The following is an 18812-nucleotide window of genomic DNA, read 5'->3' on the forward strand; positions in this document are numbered from 1 at the left end:
GGAAGTCGCTCCTGCACTTCCGAGACGGTGGCCGCTGACGTGGAGGTGGACGCGGGGCAGCGGAAGGTGGTAGCGGAGCCGGGGGAACCAGGCCGGCGCGATGCTCACCAAGTTCGAGACCAAGAGCGCGCGGGTGAAAGGTCCGGCCGGCCCGGGAGCTGCGGCGGCGGCGGGAGGCGTAGGGGAAGCCTGCTCTAGTCCCCGATGTGGGCGGATGCCGGGGACCCCCCTGGCCTGCACCACGGTGACTTCCTTCTTTGCTTGGAACTCGGGGACCCCTCTAACCTGATGACTCCCTGCTCTAAATCTCCGGTGATTCCCCCTATCCTGGACTCCAGGGACCCCCCCTGTCCTGGAACCCGGAGGACCCTCAACCTAGACCTTCTGCACCCTGGTGACCCCCTGGGCCCCCAGTAATTCTTTGCACCTCCGCTGCCCCACCTCACCCCCCCCACAGTTTCTCCACGACCCCCGTGTTCCCGGGACCACAGATCCAGTGTCATCCCCAACCCTGCCACACCCCACTGGTCCCACAACCCCTTGAGGGAACTTTGGACTTGCCTGTTATCCTCCCACCCCTTGCTTGGGACCTTGTAATTTGCAGCCAGGATGGGGTTCACGGTTTCCCTGACGTGGTCACCTCTGGTCACTGTAGTTAAGAGAGATGGGCAGAATCTAGGGTCTCAAGGCTTTCTTCTCCAGAGGGAACCCCATTTTTCTCAGATAAATCTGGAGGCCATAGGGTTTGAGTGACTCTTCCCAGGTGGGATTGAAAATAGAAGGGGGCCCTCACCCCAGTATAGGCCTTCAGTCCTTGGACTCTTATGGGGTCTCCACCTAGGTGTCTGGTTTTGCAGCCCCTCCTCACAGAAAGAGCTCCCATGCTGCATCTCAAACTCAATCTCTCAGCTCAGTAACTTTGAGTGTCTAATCCCAGGTCCTTAACTGTGAATCCCTAACCCAGCACCCCTAACTCAGCATCCTTAATCCTTCACTCTTAACTCTGCACTTCTAAAGCATGGTGAACTAGGTTCTATGGAGAATTGAGTGAAAGTGACATAGGGAGCTCCCACGCACGTCTTGGGGGCCATGATATGCTGCTGTGGTTTTTGAGGTATTTTGGGTCCACACCCTCAATAGCGCAGGAGAACTCAGTGGTCCTGGCGAGTTGTCAAACCTGGGACTCCGACTTTCAAAGCCTGTACTCCCCAACTGCTCCCCATCTCTCAAGGTCAGTCTGTGTAGAAGAATAGATGCTGAGGGAGTACTGAGTCTTCTGGGACACATGGGTTGCAGAGACAACCCTAATGGGGTTAAAATTGGTCTCTGTTGGGGCGGGAGTGATAGAATAGTGGGGAAGGCATTTGCCTTGCATACTGCTGACCTGGGTTCAATCCCCAGCATCCCATACAGAGCCAGAAGTAACCCCTGATCACTGCTGGATGTGGCCCCCTTTTGGGTCTCTATCACCCTTCCTCTTTCTTTCCTGCCTGGTGTCCTTTCTTGGTTGTAGATAAGGATTGTGGGAGTGAATATCAGATTAGTGGAACAGAAATCTTTCTCACTAAGGCACAAAGGAAAAAAAGGGGGTGGGGACAACCTGGGGCTTAAGAGACAGTCCAGTGAGTCAGGCACTTGCCTTGCTTGTGGCTGACTTAGGTTTGATCTCCAGCATCACATAGGGCAGGGGTCTCAAATTCGCGGTCCACGGGCCGTTTGCGTTCCTCCGTACAACATTTTGTGGCCCGCGGCTGGCCTTCAAATATCGCAGTATTTACGATTATTCGTTTACCGAATAATTGCAATAAAAATCTCATTAATAAGAAAAAATCGCATTAAATATTCGCATACCCCGAGCAGTTTCATTCGGGGTATGCAAATGTTTAATGCGATTTTTTGCGATTTTTTTTCTTACTAATGCTATTTTTTATTGTGAATATTCGGTAAGCGAAATCCCTTATGCGGCCCTGCCTCATCCCAACTTTGCCTCCTGCGGCCCCCAGGTAAATTGAGTTTGAGACCCCTGACATAGGGTTTTCCTGAGTGCTGCCAGGAATCAGATCTAAGATCACTGGGTGTATCTTATTAAAAACAAATCAACAAATAAAACATTCACATAAAACAAGAAAAGTAACAAGCTGAAATCTCCCACATGCTAGCGGGACCCAACTCCCTCACCAGCACCCATACTAGCCTGAGGGCCCATGAGATGGGAACTGATTTACCCTTTGGCTCAGGAGCACCCTGGGAGAAGGAGAGGGACAGGGTCAGCATGTGGTCCCCGAGGGGATGGGTCTCTTGGGTTGACGCAGCTGCCCCTCTCCCTGGCTTCTTCTGCAGGGCTCAGCTTCCACCCCAAACGCCCCTGGATCCTCACCAGCCTGCACAATGGCGTCATCCAATTGTGGGACTACAGGATGTGCACTCTCATTGACAAGTTTGATGAGCATGATGGTGAGGAAAAGGCCATGGACATGGGGGAAAGTGGTGCCTCTGGGCAGGGAGGGTGCTTGGTGTCCCTGTAGGGGAGAGAGGAACAAACAGGATCTTTCCCACAGGTCCTGTGCGTGGCATTGACTTCCACAAGCAGCAGCCACTCTTTGTCTCTGGAGGTGATGACTACAAGATCAAGGTGTGTGACTCGGTGGTGCTTGGTAGGAGTAGGGGGACTCCAAATGTCGGGCATTGCAGGCACGGGGAGCTCTGGGATCTTGAGGTGCTTTTCAAGACACATTCTGCTCACCATTGACAGTGTTGTGTTTTGGGGGGGTTTAAAAACACACAGAGGGGCCGTAGAGATAGCACAGTAGGGTGTTTGCCTTAGACACAGCTGACCCAGGACAGATGGTGGTTCGAATCCTGGCATCCCATATGCTCCCCAGAGCCAGGAGTGATTTCTGAGTGCAGAGCCAAGGTAAACTCTGAGTGCCACTAGGTGTGATCCAAAAACAAACAAACAAACAAAAATTGCAGAAAATGAGCTTGGAGGCAACTCCCTGGGTAGGGAGTTTGCCTTATATGTGGCCATCTCATATGGTCTGTCCCCCCAGCACTATCAGGAGTGATTCCTGAGCTCAGAGCCAGGAATAACCCCTGAGCATCACCAGGTATGAGACAGAAACAAAAACAAACAAAATCCTTGAGTGCCACAGAACACTCATGTCCGAGTTGCAGCGGCCCAGTGACCATGGTCTGGCCAAATAGGGAAGCCCAGGGAACTTGGGGAGGAGCTGTGCACTAAGAGCAGGAGGGATTTTTGAGGGTGGTTTGGGGCATGGATGCCAGAGGAGAGCAGGCAGCCAGCCTGCCTGCCAGTCCCCTGCATGGTGCCACACGCATGACCAGGGATGGGAACAGACGATGTCCCTTATTGTAGCTTAGAAAAAAAAAATTAGGGGCCGGAGAGATAGCATGGAGGTAAGGCATTTGCCTTGCATGCAGAAGGTCATAGGTTCGAATTCCGGCGTCCCATATGGTCCCCCGTGCCTGCCAGGAGCAATTTCTGAGCATGGAGCCAGGAGTAAACCCTGAGCACTGCCGGGTGTGACCCAAAAACCACAAAAAAAAAAGAAAAAAAAATTAAAATTTTAAGTTTAACTTAAACTTAATTAAGTTTAAAAAACAAAAATCCAGGGGCCGGGCGGTGGCGCTGGAGGTAAGGTGCCTGCCTTGCCTGCGCTAGCCTAGGACGGACCGCGGTTCGATCCCCCGGCGTCCCATATAGTCCCCCAAGAAGCCAGGAGCAACTTCTGAGCGCATAGCCAGGAGTAACCCCTAAGCGTCACAGGGTGTGGCCCAAAAACCAAAAAAAAAAAAAAAAACCAAAAAAAACAAAAATCCAAACAGCCAGAAAGCAAATACAATAAAGCCAAGCAGGAGGGACTCGGTACAGGATGTTTGAAGGGAGCAAGCAGCCTTGTGTCTAGCAGTGGTCTGGGTGCGTCTTAGCAGTATCTGAGGCCTGGCACTCACATAGTTTCCTTGGCTTATTTATTCATTCAGTGTCCTAGTTTGGGGGCACACCTGGCTATGCTGGGAAGCAGACCTGGGCCTCCCACATACACTAGCCCATGGCTCACCTTGTTTCAACACACCATGACTTGAAACTGGAGTGGCTCGTGTGTGTGTGTGTGTGTGTGTGTGTGTGTGTGTGTGTGTGTGTGTGTGAGAGAGAGAGAGAGAGAGATAGAGAGAGAGAGAGAGATCATTCCTAAGGGCAGAGTACCCTGTGTGTGTCTCTCTCTGTTGTGTGTCCTTATGTGTGTATCAGACTACCTAAGGGTAGATTATTCTGTATGCCTGTGTCTCTCTGTTGGAGTGTGTGTGTGTGAATGTGAGCGTAGTGGCGAAGAGCGAGTGTTAGGAATTCTGGGCCTGAATCAGGGGTCAGACCAAACTCCAGATTCTGTTTCCTGCTCACAAAAGTCCCCCCTGAGTGCAGACTCAGGATTCTATGCTTCTGGTCTCAGTGACTAAACAGAGTTTCTTTCTCACCAGCGCCTTGGTCTTCCCTTCCTTGCCCTTTCCCTCCCTGCCCTGGAAGGCTGACTTGCTGTTCCATGCCCAGCCCATAGCCTTCACTGTCTTCCCTGGCTTCCTGGCAGGTGTGGAACTACAAGCTTCGGCGCTGCCTTTTCACACTGCTCGGGCATCTGGATTATATCCGTACCACATTCTTCCACCATGTGAGTCCAGGCTGCCTGGGCACCCTCTGGCCCATGTGCCCTGAGTGTACACCTGCGAGGAAGAATGTAGGGGGTACCTGGACCCTCTTTAGAGTGGGGCTAGTGTATGGATATGAGGAGGAGGAAGAGCCTGGGAGGAGCCCAGCTGGGACCTGGACTGACACTTGAATGCAGCTGAGACTAGCCTTGAACCCCCTTATCTTTCAGGAGTATCCCTGGATCCTGAGCGCCTCTGATGACCAGACCATTCGCGTGTGGAACTGGCAGTCCAGGACCTGCGTCTGGTAAAGACTCCACTCCTGCCCTGTGGCTGCCTCCCTGTGACCTCCTGGCCACTTTTTCCCTCCTTCCCTCCATCCTCCATCTTCCATCCTTCCCTTCCTCTATTCCTTCTTCTCTCCCTCCATTCCTTTTTCTCTCCCTCCATTCCTCCCTCCCTTCCTTCTTTCCTTTCTCTATCCTTTCTTCCCTCCTTTCCTCCTTTCCTTTCTTCTCTTCTTCCTTCCCTCCCTCCTTTTTCTCCCTTTTTCCTTCTTTTCCTTCCCTATTTCTCTCTTCCCTTCCTCCCTCCCTTTCTCTCTCCCTCCCTCCTCCTTTTCTTTCCAGCTTGGGTCCTGGTGGCCTCCCATGATGGGACTAGCCCTGGTCAGGACAATGTCCCCTCAAGGGCCCCCACATCCACACTCAGGGTCTGCTCTGCTGTTGCACTTGTCTTGGATCCCATGCTCTGGTCTCGCTGCCAACCATTGACAGTCTCCCCTCCTCTGCAGCGTGCTCACAGGGCACAACCATTATGTGATGTGTGCGCAGTTCCACCCTTCTGAGGACCTGGTAGTATCGGCCAGCCTGGATCAGACTGTGCGTGTCTGGGACATCTCTGGTGAGCAGAGCTGAGAGAGTCTGCAGGGTCTGAGGGATGTGCATGAGGCAGGGAGGGCCTGTGATTCTGCAGAGACTCTACCTCTGTGATTGGTTTCAGGTTGCTCTAAGCTGAAGGGAAAACCCTCTTGCAGTGCCGTGTCAGGTCAGGTCAGCCTGAGGGACCTTCAGTTCATGGATCTTCAGAGCCAGGCACATGGGGGATGATTATGAGTTGTCTTGTGCCTGGAGCCTGGGGTCACACACGTACAGACAGTCCTTCCTGTGGACCTTGGTGTGGTCTGGGCTGCAGGGACTGAAGAACCTAAATGTTCCTGCTCCGGGGCTCCTGTACTGCCCAAACAGAGTGTGGCCTGCTGCCCTCCTGATCTCCCTGCATATGGCCTTCAGTCCCAGATGGGGCAGAGCTTACAGCCAGGCCTATTCCCTTCCCTCCATTCCTGGAGCACAGATCAGGGAGAGGCAGGATTTCACCACAGGCTGTTTCCCAGAGGAAGGACTTGTTGTATTAATTATTAATTATAAAGTCCTAGAGGTTCATGGTGGATGGATGGTGAGACCTTTCTCGTCCCTGCCCGGTGCCTGCAGCCCCTATGGCCTGGCGGGTCTGTAGGTATCAGGGTAACATCGAGGAAATGACCCACAGCAGTCAGATTTCAGGAGACATCTTACTTTATTTACAAGGCTCTAACTGCCATATGTGGCTTCTAAGCTAAGGTTTATTCAGCTGCCTCCATCAGATGCCCTGCATCTCTCCTGTGTCTTCTCTCTACCTGTCTCATCTTCCTTCCTGCTGCTTCTGACTCTCCTTACCCCCAGGAAACCCCTTAAATTACCAACCAAAGACCCTTCCCAGCTATGGGAGGGTCTCCTTTTCCAGATGAGAAAGGCAGGAAGTTGGGGGAACGGTAACAGGGCTCACTTTGGGGACCCCAGAAGGACAGTTTGGCCTTGTTGGGGTTCTGAACCCCCTAAAAACCCATGTTATTTTACTCTGAGCCTTGCTGAGAGATGTTCAGAGAGATGATTGTGGACACAGGGAGGGGTGGGTTTCCCTTGAGCCATGTCTCAGAGCTCCTGAGAACAGATGTCAGAGCATAACTGGGATGAGGTGCAGAACTGGGGGTGTGGGTGTCAGCCATAGTCCTGGGGATGGAGAAAGTCAGCTGAATGTTCCCAGAGAGCCCCTGAGCTTATTTTCTGTTTCTCTTGTTTTCAATGTACCTCATTCCCTGTGACTCTCTCGTTGCCTCTTCCCCTGACATAGGTCTTCGGAAGAAGAACCTGTCACCGGGGGCTGTGGAATCAGATGTCCGGGGCATAACTGGAGTGGATCTGTTTGGCACCACTGATGCTGTGGTCAAGCATGTGCTGGAGGTACCTTTCCCAACACAGGGTTGGGTTGTGGGGTTCAGGTGTTAGTCCTTCCATCCTCTGTGCTGCTGGAAGGAGGAGGGTGTGGGCAGACACCAGGAGTGTTATGGCCAGAAGCTGGGTCTTGGCCCCATCCTAGTCCCAGCCCCGATTCTCAGCTGCTTCTTGCGTCTGTCCCCTACCACAGGGCCATGATCGGGGCGTGAACTGGGCTGCTTTCCACCCCACCATGCCTCTGATTGTGTCTGGGGCCGATGACCGCCAGGTGAAGATCTGGCGCATGAATGGTGAGTGCAGGGGTCTCCCTGCTGCTCCCTCCCTTTTCCTTACCCACACTCAGGCAGCAGCAGATAGACATGGTGCCCTGTGTGCTGTGCCCAGAGTGCCCCTGGTCCTTAGGGGTATAGGAGTAGAAGTGGACCCCGATCATGGGCTCATTCCTCCTGAGACCTGCTGGCTCTGGGGGTCTCCAGGGAACCAGGGCTGTGTGTGTTGTGTGGGGGGTCACTGTGATGTCAGAAGAGGATGGAAGGACCAGAGCGATAGCACAGTGGTAAGGCATTTGCCTTGCACATGGCCAACACAGGACAGACCCCAGTTCGAATCCTGGCATCCCATATGGTCCCCTGAGCCTGTCAGGAGCGACTTCTGAGCGCAGAGCCAAAGTAACCCCTGAGCACTGCTGGGTGACCTCCTCCCCCCCCCCCAAAAAAAAGAAGAGGGCAGAGACCCTCATCTGTGGGACGGATGCCAACCCCACTCCCCTGCCTGAGACACTGACTTTTTCCTGCAGAGTCCAAGGCCTGGGAGGTAGACACTTGCCGTGGCCACTACAACAATGTGTCCTGCGCTGTCTTCCACCCTCGCCAGGAGCTCATCCTCAGCAACTCTGAGGACAAGAGCATCCGGGTCTGGGACATGTCCAAGAGGTAGGGTATTGCTGGATGGTTGGTTACTGCTTACAGGCCCTGTCTGCTGATTGGCCACTGTTTACGGCCCTACTTTCCTATTGGCCATTGCTGCTCCCTCTCTCCTCCTTTTGTGGCCATTGGGATTTAGGCGCTGACCTGCCAAGGGAGTTCCTGAGGTGTACTCCTCCATCACACATGCATGAGAGTGGGACACAGGAGCAAATGGGGAGTCCTCACCTGTAAAGTGTCAGGTCACCCAGGGCTTCCCCCTTTCCCCATTAAGCAGCTGTTAATTCCTATTTCTGAGGACCTTTACGTTCTCCAGGACTGGAGTTCAGACCTTCCGCAGGGACCACGACCGCTTCTGGGTTCTCGCCGCGCACCCCAACCTCAACCTCTTTGCAGCAGGTATATAGGGCCTTTCTCCCCCGGCCCCTCCACTTGTCTCCTTTGCTGTTCATGGGGGCACCAGGGCTAATTGTCTTGTGGCGGCGTCTTTGTGGGATCCGTGTCAGCTTGCAGTGGTGCCTTTTCTCACTCCCACCAGGCCATGACGGTGGCATGATTGTGTTCAAGCTGGAGCGGGAGCGCCCAGCCTACGCTGTGCATGGCAACGTACTGCACTATGTCAAGGACCGCTTCCTGCGGCAGCTGGACTTCAGCAGCTCCAAGGATGTGGCAGTAATGCAGCTGCGCAGGTGTGTGAAAGCATGGAGTACGCAGGAGCCTGGCTCTGCCTAGCCATAGAGAATGCTCTGGTGTCCCCAGAAACACTGACCTTGGTGGGGTTTGGGTTGGGGAACCTCAAGTCCAGGAAGGGCTGTTTGATGTTCTGTGACATTCTGTTGTTGTTTGGTTGGTTTGGTTTTTGGGCCATACCTGGTGGTGCTCAGGGTTACTCCTGGCTCTGCACTCACGAATCACTCCTGGCAGGCTTGGGGAACCATATGGAATGCCAATGATTGAACTGTGCTAGATGCTTGCAAGACAAATGCCCTGCCTGCTGTGTTATTGCTCTGACCCCTGCTGGGACATTCTGGGGCTGATATACACCCTGGTATCCCTGCAACTGAAAGAGGGTTATTGTGAGCATGAAGTGGGAGAAGCAGCCATGGTATTCATGGGCTGAGTGGACCTTCCTCATCATGACCCTGTTGTGGTGGGAGTCTGCTGTGGTCTCTGCTGCTGGCACTGTGTCACATGGGCATGGGGTGGCCTCACAGTCTTATGCCTTGGCCATGTGTCTCTCCCTCTAGTGGATCCAAGTTCCCTGTGTTCAATATGTCCTACAACCCTGCAGAGAACGCAGTGCTGCTGTGCACAGTAAGTAGGCTGGCTCCAGCACTTCCCTTTTCACCATGCGCTGAGTCAGGGCTGTGTCTGATGGGGGGTGGGGGTGGGGTTCTTTATCCCTTTTCATCTGCCAGGCTGATGAGACTTTGGGGTCATGGGGCTGTGGGGCTGCATGCAGCCCATTCACCTCACATCGCTTTAGCCACCTCTGCCTGTCCTTAGGACCTTCTTTCTTTACTGGGGACTCCTCCTCATCATGTTAGCACCCTGGGGTTTTGTGAGTCCACGGGATGGGGTGAGGGTAGTCTTGGCTGTCTGTCCTGGAGGGCTGAGAGGCAGCAGTACCAAGTTCTAACTTAGGCCCTTGACACTCTTCATCACAGATACTTCGTGTTTTCATACTCTGGGGAGCACCCCTGGGTTCTGGGGAGGAGAGGCACGTCCTACTTGTCTGCTTGAGGTCACCTCTGGGGGTTGCCCCACTCAATTTTCTGCCTCACCTTCCTGTCTCTCCAGAGAGCCAGCAACTTGGAGAATAGCACCTATGACCTGTACACTATCCCCAAGGACGCGGACTCGCAGAACCCAGATGGTAGGCATGTCTGCCTGTGCCCCCTGGTCCTCATGGTGACCACCTGTGCGGGTGGGCAGGCAGGCAGGCACTGCTGATGATGTGCCCAGGCAGCGGGTGTGAAACGTTCATGCTGTCTTGCCAGGCCTCCAGCTCAATACACATATTATACATATTTTATCAACTAGCATCAGAGCCCTGTACATCCCCCACTGCCCCCCCAAGGCACAGCGGGGGTCCTTGGCATTGGCCGCTGATAGACCCATCCCTCATGCTTCCGCTGATTTAGGGCCAGGGCTACAGGCCCCGGAGGCTGTCCTGGGACTGACGATTTATGTCTGTGGCTTGTCCCACTCCTTTTGGCTTCCCTTCACCTGTCAGAAAAATATGCCAGCTGATAGCCCATACCCCACTGGGGACCCCTGGCCAGCTGAGACTGCTCGTCTGCCCGCCAGGAAGATGTACTCACACATTCGCTCAGATGAAGGCAGGCAATGGGAACATCCCCACCTGCCTGTCTCTGACGGCTACACTTTGGGGTGCTTGAGTCTGTGACTGAGGGAGCCCCTGTAGATAGATGGTGTCTGGCTTGATCCCCAGACTTCTCAGCCCAGCCACCTGGGCCTGCTCTGTGCTTGCTCTCTCCCTGACCATTGTCAGGCCCAGGGAAAGGGTCTAGTATCCTCAGGGATGGCAGGAGATGGTGTATTGGCTCTGACTGGTCCCCAGAGCACTGTGGTTTAGCCCCACCCTACAGCTCCCACCATCTCCCCAGCCATGGGGCCTGAGCCAGACCGATCAGCATCTGCAGCCCTGAGCCCCCCTGCCAGGCCCATCTGCAGGCAGAGCAACAGCAGCTGCGGCCCTGGAGGGGCTCCCAGGGAGGGCCTCAGCCTGGCCAGGGGGCTCCTTCCTCCTCTTCTATCCCTCCCTCTCCGACTCTGCCCTCTCCTCTCCTTCTCTCCACCCTCTTCCTACTCCTTTTCACTCCCCTCTTCCTATACCTCTCCTCCTCTTCTTTTCTTTCACTTTTCTCCCTATTCTCTCCCTTTTCCCTTTCCCCCCTCCTCTCCCTTTTTGCCTTTCCTCTCCTTCCCCCCATTTTTTATTTGGATTTTTGGGTCACACCCAGTGGCACTCAGGAATTACTCCTGGCTCTGTGCTCAGAAATCACCCCTGGCAGGCGCAGGGGACCATATGGGATACCGGGATTCGAACCACCATCCACCATCTGTCCTTTGTTGGTTGTGTGCAAGGTAAAACGCCCTGCTGCTGTGTTATTGCTCTAGCCCAGTGATGGCTAACCTTTTGAGCCCAAGTGCCCAAACTGCCTCACAATGCCCGGTCCTCCCAATGGCCAGTCCAGCCCTGTTGCCAGGTGAGATGCAAAGCAGACACCGGCACACTCGCCTCCTGCCACGCCGCATGCCTTAATTGCGGACCTTCCCTTGTGCCAGTTGCAAGACCTTCGCATGCCACAGGTTCACCATCGAGGCTCTATCTCCTTCTTTTTCCTTTTTCTCTCCCTCTCCCTTCTCTCCTTTCCTCTCCTCTATTCCCTCCTCTCTTTACCCCTCCCTTTCCCTTTCCCTCCCCCTCTGCTTTCCCCTTCCCATCCCTTCTCCCTGCCCTCTTTCTCCTCTTTTCTCCCTCTGGGATGAGCCTGGGCCCTCACCAGCTGGATAAGAATCTGGTTGGATGGGCTGAGGGTAAAACAGCAGCTGGATGCCTGCCCATACCGATCTCCTTTTAGCACCTGAAGGGAAGCGCTCCTCAGGCCTGACAGCCGTGTGGGTCGCCCGCAACCGCTTTGCTGTCCTGGACCGCATGCACTCGGTGAGCCAGGGGGTGGGGACAGGCCTAGGGTGGCTGCAGGGTCCTCCTGTTCCTCCCCATCGACTGTAGGTGCTTTAGTGGCTCCCAGGCTATGATATGCCGGTGACGTGAGCAGCCACTGTGTGTGTCGTCCCCATCCCTTTGTCCTGACTATTCAAGATATTCAAGTTTGAGTAGGCCCTCCTCTGTGGTATGCCTCTATCCTGCCCAGCACCGGGTGATGGTGGTGTTAGTGGTGGTGGTGGGATGCTCAGGTGCTTGGGTGCTCCTGAGCCCTGATCTTCACTGCTTCCCATCTCTTGCCCCACAGCTCCTTATCAAGAACCTGAAGAACGAGATCACTAAGAAAGTGCAGGTGCCCAACTGCGATGAGATCTTCTACGCGGGCACCGGCAGCCTGCTGCTGCGGGATGCAGAGTCTGTCACCCTGTTCGATGTGCAGCAGAAGCGGTAACCAGGGGTGGGGGTGGGGGTGGGGGACTGTGGCCCAGCTCAGGGTGCACCAATGCAGGTGATGATAGTCTGGCGCCCCCCACTGGACAGGCAAGTAGGTCATCCCTCTCTTGCATTGTAGCACCCTGGCTTCTGTGAAGATTTCCAAGGTGAAGTACGTGATCTGGTCAGCAGATATGTCACATGTGGCTCTCCTGGCCAAACATGGTGAGTTTCCCCCAGGCTCCCTGTAACCCCAGGGTGCTTGGCCAGGCCTCCCTGCTCTGCCTGCTCACCCAGCCCAGCAGAGCACTCATGCCCTCTGCCTCTTACAGCTATTGTGATCTGTAACCGCAAACTGGAGGCTCTGTGTAACATTCACGAGAACATCCGCGTCAAGAGTGGGGCATGGGACGAGAGTGGGGTATTTATCTATACCACCAGCAACCACATCAAGTATGCTGTCACCACGGGGTGAGTCGGGGGCAAAGAGGACCCAATCCTCGCTTGCTCTCTCTCCCTCCAACATGCTACTGCCACGCTCTGGACTTGCTTCTGGGAAGACTCCGCTCTGCCTGCCCATGGGAGCTGGATTCTAGGCTGTCCTGTCCTACTCCCATCCTGCCCAGGTCTACCTAGCAGCAGAGCGTACCAGCCTCTGAAGGCACCTCAGTGCACACTCTTCTTCTTGCTACGTCTCTATTGCTCTCCTCTGCTCTGTCAGCCTTAGTGTGGGTCTTAGGTAGTACAAACATGTACATACATGCTCTTGGCTGTGATTTAACACGGGTGCACAAACTCACGTGGTCTTACCTAAAAACATGGGAACATGCCAATTCAGTCACTAGATAACAGGCATGTGTGTATGTGCGTGTATGTGTGTCTGCACATGTATCTGTGCATGTGTGTGCGCACGTGTTAGCAAGTGGGGTAGAGACAGGTCCCAGCTTCTCTGTCTGGGTTTGACTCTGGTGCCCTGTGAGAAGGCTCCTGGCCTCTGCATTGTGCTCAGGGGGCCTTTTGGAGGTGGTCTCTCATCTTCCTTAAACGGTGGGTCTCTGGAGCTGTGAGGCTGCCCAGACCTTGGCCATTCTGGGGAGTGCTCCATTGAACTCACTGTTCTCTGCAGGATGATCACAGAGCTGTTGAGCTGCCTGGGCCATGATTCCTTAAGACCCTTAATTGCCTGAGGCTGGGCCTTTGTGGTACTTTTCCATCCTTTTCTCTATTTTTATTCTTAAAACCAGTTTCATGAGCCCTGGATCCAACTTTCGCCTTTTGCTGGGCTCCGTTGTCCTTCTCTGTTCCTTTATTTCATACTAGTTGGAGCAGGGTATTGAATAGTGCCCGACTCTCTTATGTTCTCTGCTTCTCCTGCCAGCTTGTTCTGTTTCTCCTGTCACCCCCGTGAACTTGCCATGTACATTTACTCTTCCTCTGCTCCTCTCTGATCTTTGTGCTCAGCTTTATGTTGTTAGTTTCCCATCATCAGCTGGGCCTCAACACCCTTCTCTGCCTCTCCTCCACTTCTACCTGCTGCTTCAAAGGATGGACTCGCTGCTGGGAGAGAGCACTCAGTGTCTGGCAGACCCTAGGATGGGCCCCCTACCTGGCCTTTCACTCATAGAGTGATGGTTCTAGTGTTGCCCATGTGTTCCCAGCACTGTGGACATAAGCTGGGGCTGGCATTTGTCCAGCTGCTTTCCAGGAGCTCTGAGGCACCGGGCAGGGTCCCGTGGAGGGACTATGGTCCTCCCTAACTCTGTCCAAGGCTCTGTGCAAGGCTCCATGAATGGACCTCAGCACTGCCTCTGGCTCCCTCAGGGATTATGGGATCATCCGGACCCTGGACCTGCCCATCTATGTCACGAGGGTGAAGGGCAACAACGTCTACTGCCTGGACCGGGAGTGCCGCCCACGGGTGCTCACCATTGACCCCACTGAGTTCAAGTTCAAGTTGGCCCTGATCAATAGGAAGTATGATGAGGTTGGTTGGGCCACCCATCAGCAAGACTGGTGGGTGGAGCCATTAAGGTGTGATGGGCTTGGCCACGCAGGGGCTTGTCAGTAGGTGGGTGTGGTTGGTTAGCAGGGCCACACAGGTGTTTCATAGGAAGAGTCTTATGGGAGCACGTTGGTGGGTGGGGCCACTTGAGAGTATGGTCACAGGGGCAAAGTCTGTGGGCATGGCTAACGTGGCCCTGCCTACACAGGTGCTGCACATGGTGCGGAATGCCAAGCTGGTAGGCCAGTCCATCATTGCCTACCTGCAGAAGAAGGGCTACCCTGAGGTGGCTCTGCACTTTGTCAAGGATGAGAAAACACGCTTTAGCCTGGCCCTGGAGTGCGGGAACATAGAGGTGAAGTGGGTTCTGGGCGTTTCTTTCCCTTCTTCCAGGGCTAGGAGGGCTGGGCCTGCTGCTTTATGGGGAATAGGCCTGGAAGTCAGCATGGAGTACCCGAAAGTTCCAGTCATTGGGCGCGGGATATGGGTGGATTAGTGTATGGCAGAATGTGGCCAACACGGGGTGCTTCTACTGGTCTCTGGCCTCTCTCACTATGTGAATGTTCTGTGCTCCCGGCCCTGGCTCTGCAGATTGCCCTGGAAGCAGCCAAAGCCCTGGATGACAAGAGCTGCTGGGAGAAGCTAGGGGAGGTGTCACTGCTACAGGGCAACCATCAGATTGTGGAGATGTGCTACCAGCGCACCAAGAACTTCGACAAGCTCTCCTTCCTCTACCTCATCACAGGCAACCTGGAGAAGCTGCGCAAGATGATGAAAATTGGTGAGGCCTGGTGTGGGGAAGGGCGACCTGTGGGGCTGGGGTGGGGCCACAGGGTGCTGACCAGTGCCTCCTGCCGGTGCAGCCGAGATCCGCAAGGATATGAGTGGCCACTACCAGAATGCCCTGTACCTGGGTGATGTGTCAGAGCGTGTGCGCATCCTCCGGAACTGTGGACAGAGTGAGTGCTCCAGGACCCCTTGGGAGGGATTCAGGGATGGTGCTGGGGGGGGGGGTGTCCAGCCTAGGGGTACCTTCCTCACCATGAACCTCCCCTTGCTCTCCAGAGTCCCTGGCCTACCTCACTGCTGCCACTCATGGCCTGGATGAGGAGGCCGAGAGCCTGAAAGAGACCTTCGACCCCGAGAAGGAGACTGTGAGTGTCTTGAGCTGAGGGTCAGCTGTCCTCTGTGTCTCTGAGCAGTGCGTCTGACTGATGCCCCTCCCCACCAGGTCCCTGATATTGACCCTGATGCTCGGCTGCTACAGCCGCCAGCCCCCATCATGCCACTTGATACCAACTGGCCACTGCTGACCGTGTCCAAGGGGCTCTTTGAAAGCTCCATTGCCAGCAAAGGTGAGCACCACCTGGGTCCTGGGGTTGGGTCACTTACACAGGGGCGGGCCTGGTCCCTCACATCCCTGGGTGTGCTCAAGGCTTCAGACCTGTGCTCAGGCTCCCTCTCTGTCCTACAGGGAAAGGTGGTGTGCTGGCTGCGGACATTGACATAGATACTGTGGTCACTGAGGGCTGGGGCGAGGATGCTGAGCTGCAATTGGATGAAGGTGAGGGCACCAAGTATGGTACCATGCTCCAGCCCAGTGGTTCATCTGAGTGCACCTGGCTCTGCTCTCTGCTCTAGATTTTGCTTTGGGCTCTGTGTGCTATGCACCTGTTTCACTGAGCCTTTTGTTTACAGATGGATTTGTGGAGGCTGGTGAGGGTTTTGGGGACGACACCTTGGGGAAGGGACAGGAAGAAGGAGGCGGCTGGGACGTGGAAGAGGACCTGGAGCTGCCCCCTGAGCTGGTATGTTCGTCACTTTGCCTTGGTGTGGTGTAGAGGCTGCCTCTACCCACCAGATATTGCCGCCGCAGGATCTACCCAGAGTCCCAATAGAAGGACCATCCCTTGGGCCTGGCAGGCTACCACTGTGAGGTTCTTTTTTTTTTTTTTTTTTTTTGGGCCACACCCGGTAACGCTCAGGGATTACTCCTGGCTATGTGCTCAGAAGTTGCTCCTGGCTTGGGGGACCATATGGGACACCGGGGGATCGAACCGCGGTCCGTCCAAGGCTAGCGCGGGCAAGGCAGGCACCTTACCTTTAGCGCCACCACCCGGCCCCCCACTGTGAGGTTCTTTACCACTGCTGTTTGTCACCAGCATTCTCCTTTGCTTTCTCCTCAGGACCTACCCCTTTCTGCAGCTGGAGGTGCTGAGGATGGGTTCTTCGTGCCCCCCACCAAAGGGACTAGTCCCACACAGGTATGCAGGACCTGGCCTGGGGTGATGGTTTGTGGGGTGCTTTGTGGATTCTGTGGGAGCAGAAGCTCATTGTTCTAGGTGTGGTTTCTTGTCAGATCTGGTGTAATAATTCTCAGCTCCCAGTTGACCACATCCTGGCAGGCTCCTTTGAGACAGCCATGCGGGTGAGTCCTCCGGTGGTAGTGGTGGAGGGACAGATACCGGAGGCCATCGGGGCCCTTCCCTGCCCTTCTGTGGCACCCACTCTTCTTCACCTACCTGCCACAGCCCTCACTTCTAACTCCCTCTGGCTTCTGTACTGCCCACAGGCATGTAGGAATGAGTTTTTTTGTACTCCTGTTCCTGGCCGAGATGCCTTTGCTCCCAGGGACAAGAAGAGGGAAATGGTCTTGCCGGTCTGACAGCCATTTTCTCCCTGTTGTCCAGCTGCTCCACGACCAGGTAGGGGTGACCCAGTTCAGGCCGTACAAGCAGCTGTTCCTGCAGACCTTCGCCCGCGGCCGCACCACCTTCCAGGCTCTGCCCTGCTTGCCCTCCATGTACAGTTACCCACAGCGCAACTGGTGAGCTGCCCATCTGCACAGTGAGCATCTCCCATGGAGACACTCCACCCTGCCCTAGGTGACCTGCTGTTGGTCCTGCCTTTCCAGGAAAGATGCAGGGCTAAAGGGCGGCATCCCTGCTGTGGGCCTGAAGCTCAATGACCTCATCCAGCGCTTGCAGCTCTGCTACCAGTTCACCACTGTTGGCAAGTTCGAGGAGGCTGTGGAAAAGTTCCGCTCCATCTTGCTCAGCGTTCCACTGCTGGTGGTGGACAACAAGCAGGAGATTGCTGAGGTGGGCAAGGTCTTCCCCTGGCACTGTCCACCTGTTTACCACAGTCCCAGCCTCTCATCACCCCTCTGCTTCCTGCACAGGCTCAACAGCTCATCACCATCTGCCGCGAGTACATCGTGGGCCTGTCCATGGAGATCGAACGAAAGAAGCTGCCCAAGGACTCAATTGAGCAGCAGAAACGCATTTGTGAGGTGAGTTGCCCTCGCCCCAGATGGGCCCTGAGTTGCCGGGTTCCCCATGCAGACCCCCACCCATGCCGTCCAGCAGCATTCAGTGCCCTGTCTGTCCTTCCCCACCGCAGATGGCTGCCTACTTCACACACTCCAACCTGCAGCCTGTGCACATGGTGCTGGTACTGCGCACAGCCCTCAACCTCTTCTTCAAGCTCAAGAATTTCAAGACTGCGGCAACCTTTGCACGGCGTTTGCTGGAGCTGGGGCCTAAGCCTGAGGTGGCTCAGCAGGTAACACGGCCCAGGATTACAGGAATACATATGAATACACATATATACACATAGACAACCATACAGACACAGCTACAGACAAACATACACACACTCAGCCACACACAAAGACAGACACATGCCAGGACAGACAATGCAAAGACATACAGACACACAAATACACACAGAGACACAAATAGACACACAGACACATAATACACATCCCTGACCAGTTCCTGTGCAGAGAAGTGTTCCCAGTGTCCCCCAGTCCTACCCTTGAGGGATGGTGCCCACAGCTGCTGCCACTGCACTCACTTCCAAACCTGCAGACCCGGAAGATCCTGTCAGCATGTGAGAAAAACCCCACGGATGCCTGCCAGCTCAACTATGACATGCACAACCCCTTTGACATTTGTGCTGCCTCTTACCGGCCCATCTACCGAGGGAAGCCAGTGGAGAAGTGCCCGCTGAGCGGGGCCTGCTACTCCCCCGAGTTCAAGGGCCAAGTGTGCAGGGTCACCACGGTGAGTGCCAGCATGCAGCAGCCTGGTTGTGTATGTGTGTGCAGGTTTACCACAGTGAGTTCCTGTGTGTGTGTGTCAGGGTCACCACGGTGAGTGCCAGTGTGTACCCTTGAGTGCCAGCATGTGTATGTGCGTGCCAGTGTGTGTGTGTGTGTGTGTGTGTGTGTGCGTGTGCATGTGCGCGCGCGCACGAAGCTCAGGCATAGGACCTCTCTCGAGCACCTCCCTGTTCCCGGCTCCACCTTAGGTGACAGAGATTGGCAGAGATGTCATCGGCCTGCGCATCAGCCCACTGCAGTTTCGTTAAGCCCCATGGCCCTGGAGACTTCCTTACTCACCATTCCTCACTAACCTCCTGTTGTTCCTGAAGCTGTACCTGAGTCCCTGGGCAGCTCCAGAGCCTGTGCTGGCCCCCCACACCACACATGTCCCCTGTCCTGACTTGTACCCTCTGCCTGTCCTGTCCCTCCTTCCTGTGTCTCCCACTAAATAAATTTTAGTTTCCATGGCTGATTACTTGTTTCTATCCCTTGAGTCCTGCTTGTTTGGGGATCCACATAGCCTGCTTCCTCAGTGGAGTCCACTCTCCTACCACCAGAGGCACACCCCCAAATCCCAGGAGCTGGTAGCTGAACCATGTGCTTTGTTGAACTACCTTCAACCATCTAAACAGGCCCTGAGCTACTTTTTCTTTTTCTTTTTTGGTTTTTGGGCCACACCCAATGGCACTCGGGTTACTCCTGGCTGGCTGCTCAGAAA

General features: G+C 54.8%; 1 protein-coding gene across 2 annotated transcripts; it reads left to right on the forward strand.

Annotated features, from left to right (window-relative positions):
- Positions 1-16: 16 nt before the first annotated feature.
- COPA (COPI coat complex subunit alpha) lies at positions 17-18562 on the forward strand. 2 transcript variants are annotated; one of them, XM_049777046.1, is made up of 33 exons: positions 17-140; positions 2341-2454; positions 2559-2632; positions 4605-4685; positions 4893-4969; positions 5456-5565; positions 6832-6941; positions 7126-7225; positions 7732-7867; positions 8175-8257; positions 8397-8547; positions 9106-9172; positions 9659-9734; positions 11467-11549; positions 11860-11999; positions 12124-12209; positions 12290-12455; positions 13806-13968; positions 14195-14341; positions 14578-14767; positions 14850-14945; positions 15052-15140; positions 15218-15341; positions 15461-15550; positions 15685-15794; positions 16173-16250; positions 16346-16414; positions 16677-16813; positions 16901-17087; positions 17168-17278; positions 17389-17550; positions 17859-18053; positions 18301-18562. In XM_049777046.1, exons 1-33 carry the CDS (start codon positions 101-103, stop codon positions 18358-18360), a joined length of 3702 nt encoding a protein of 1233 aa, XP_049633003.1. In that variant the 5' UTR covers positions 17-100; the 3' UTR covers positions 18361-18562. The 2 variants fall into 2 exon arrangements, with proteins under 2 accessions (XP_049633003.1, XP_049633004.1); XM_049777047.1 differs by having other exon boundaries at positions 12317-12455.
- The last annotated feature ends 250 nt before the right edge of the window (positions 18563-18812 follow it).

The sequence above is a fragment of the Suncus etruscus genome, chromosome 7 (assembly GCF_024139225.1).
Source record: "Suncus etruscus isolate mSunEtr1 chromosome 7, mSunEtr1.pri.cur, whole genome shotgun sequence".
NCBI classification, from domain to species: Eukaryota; Metazoa; Chordata; class Mammalia; order Eulipotyphla; family Soricidae; genus Suncus; species Suncus etruscus.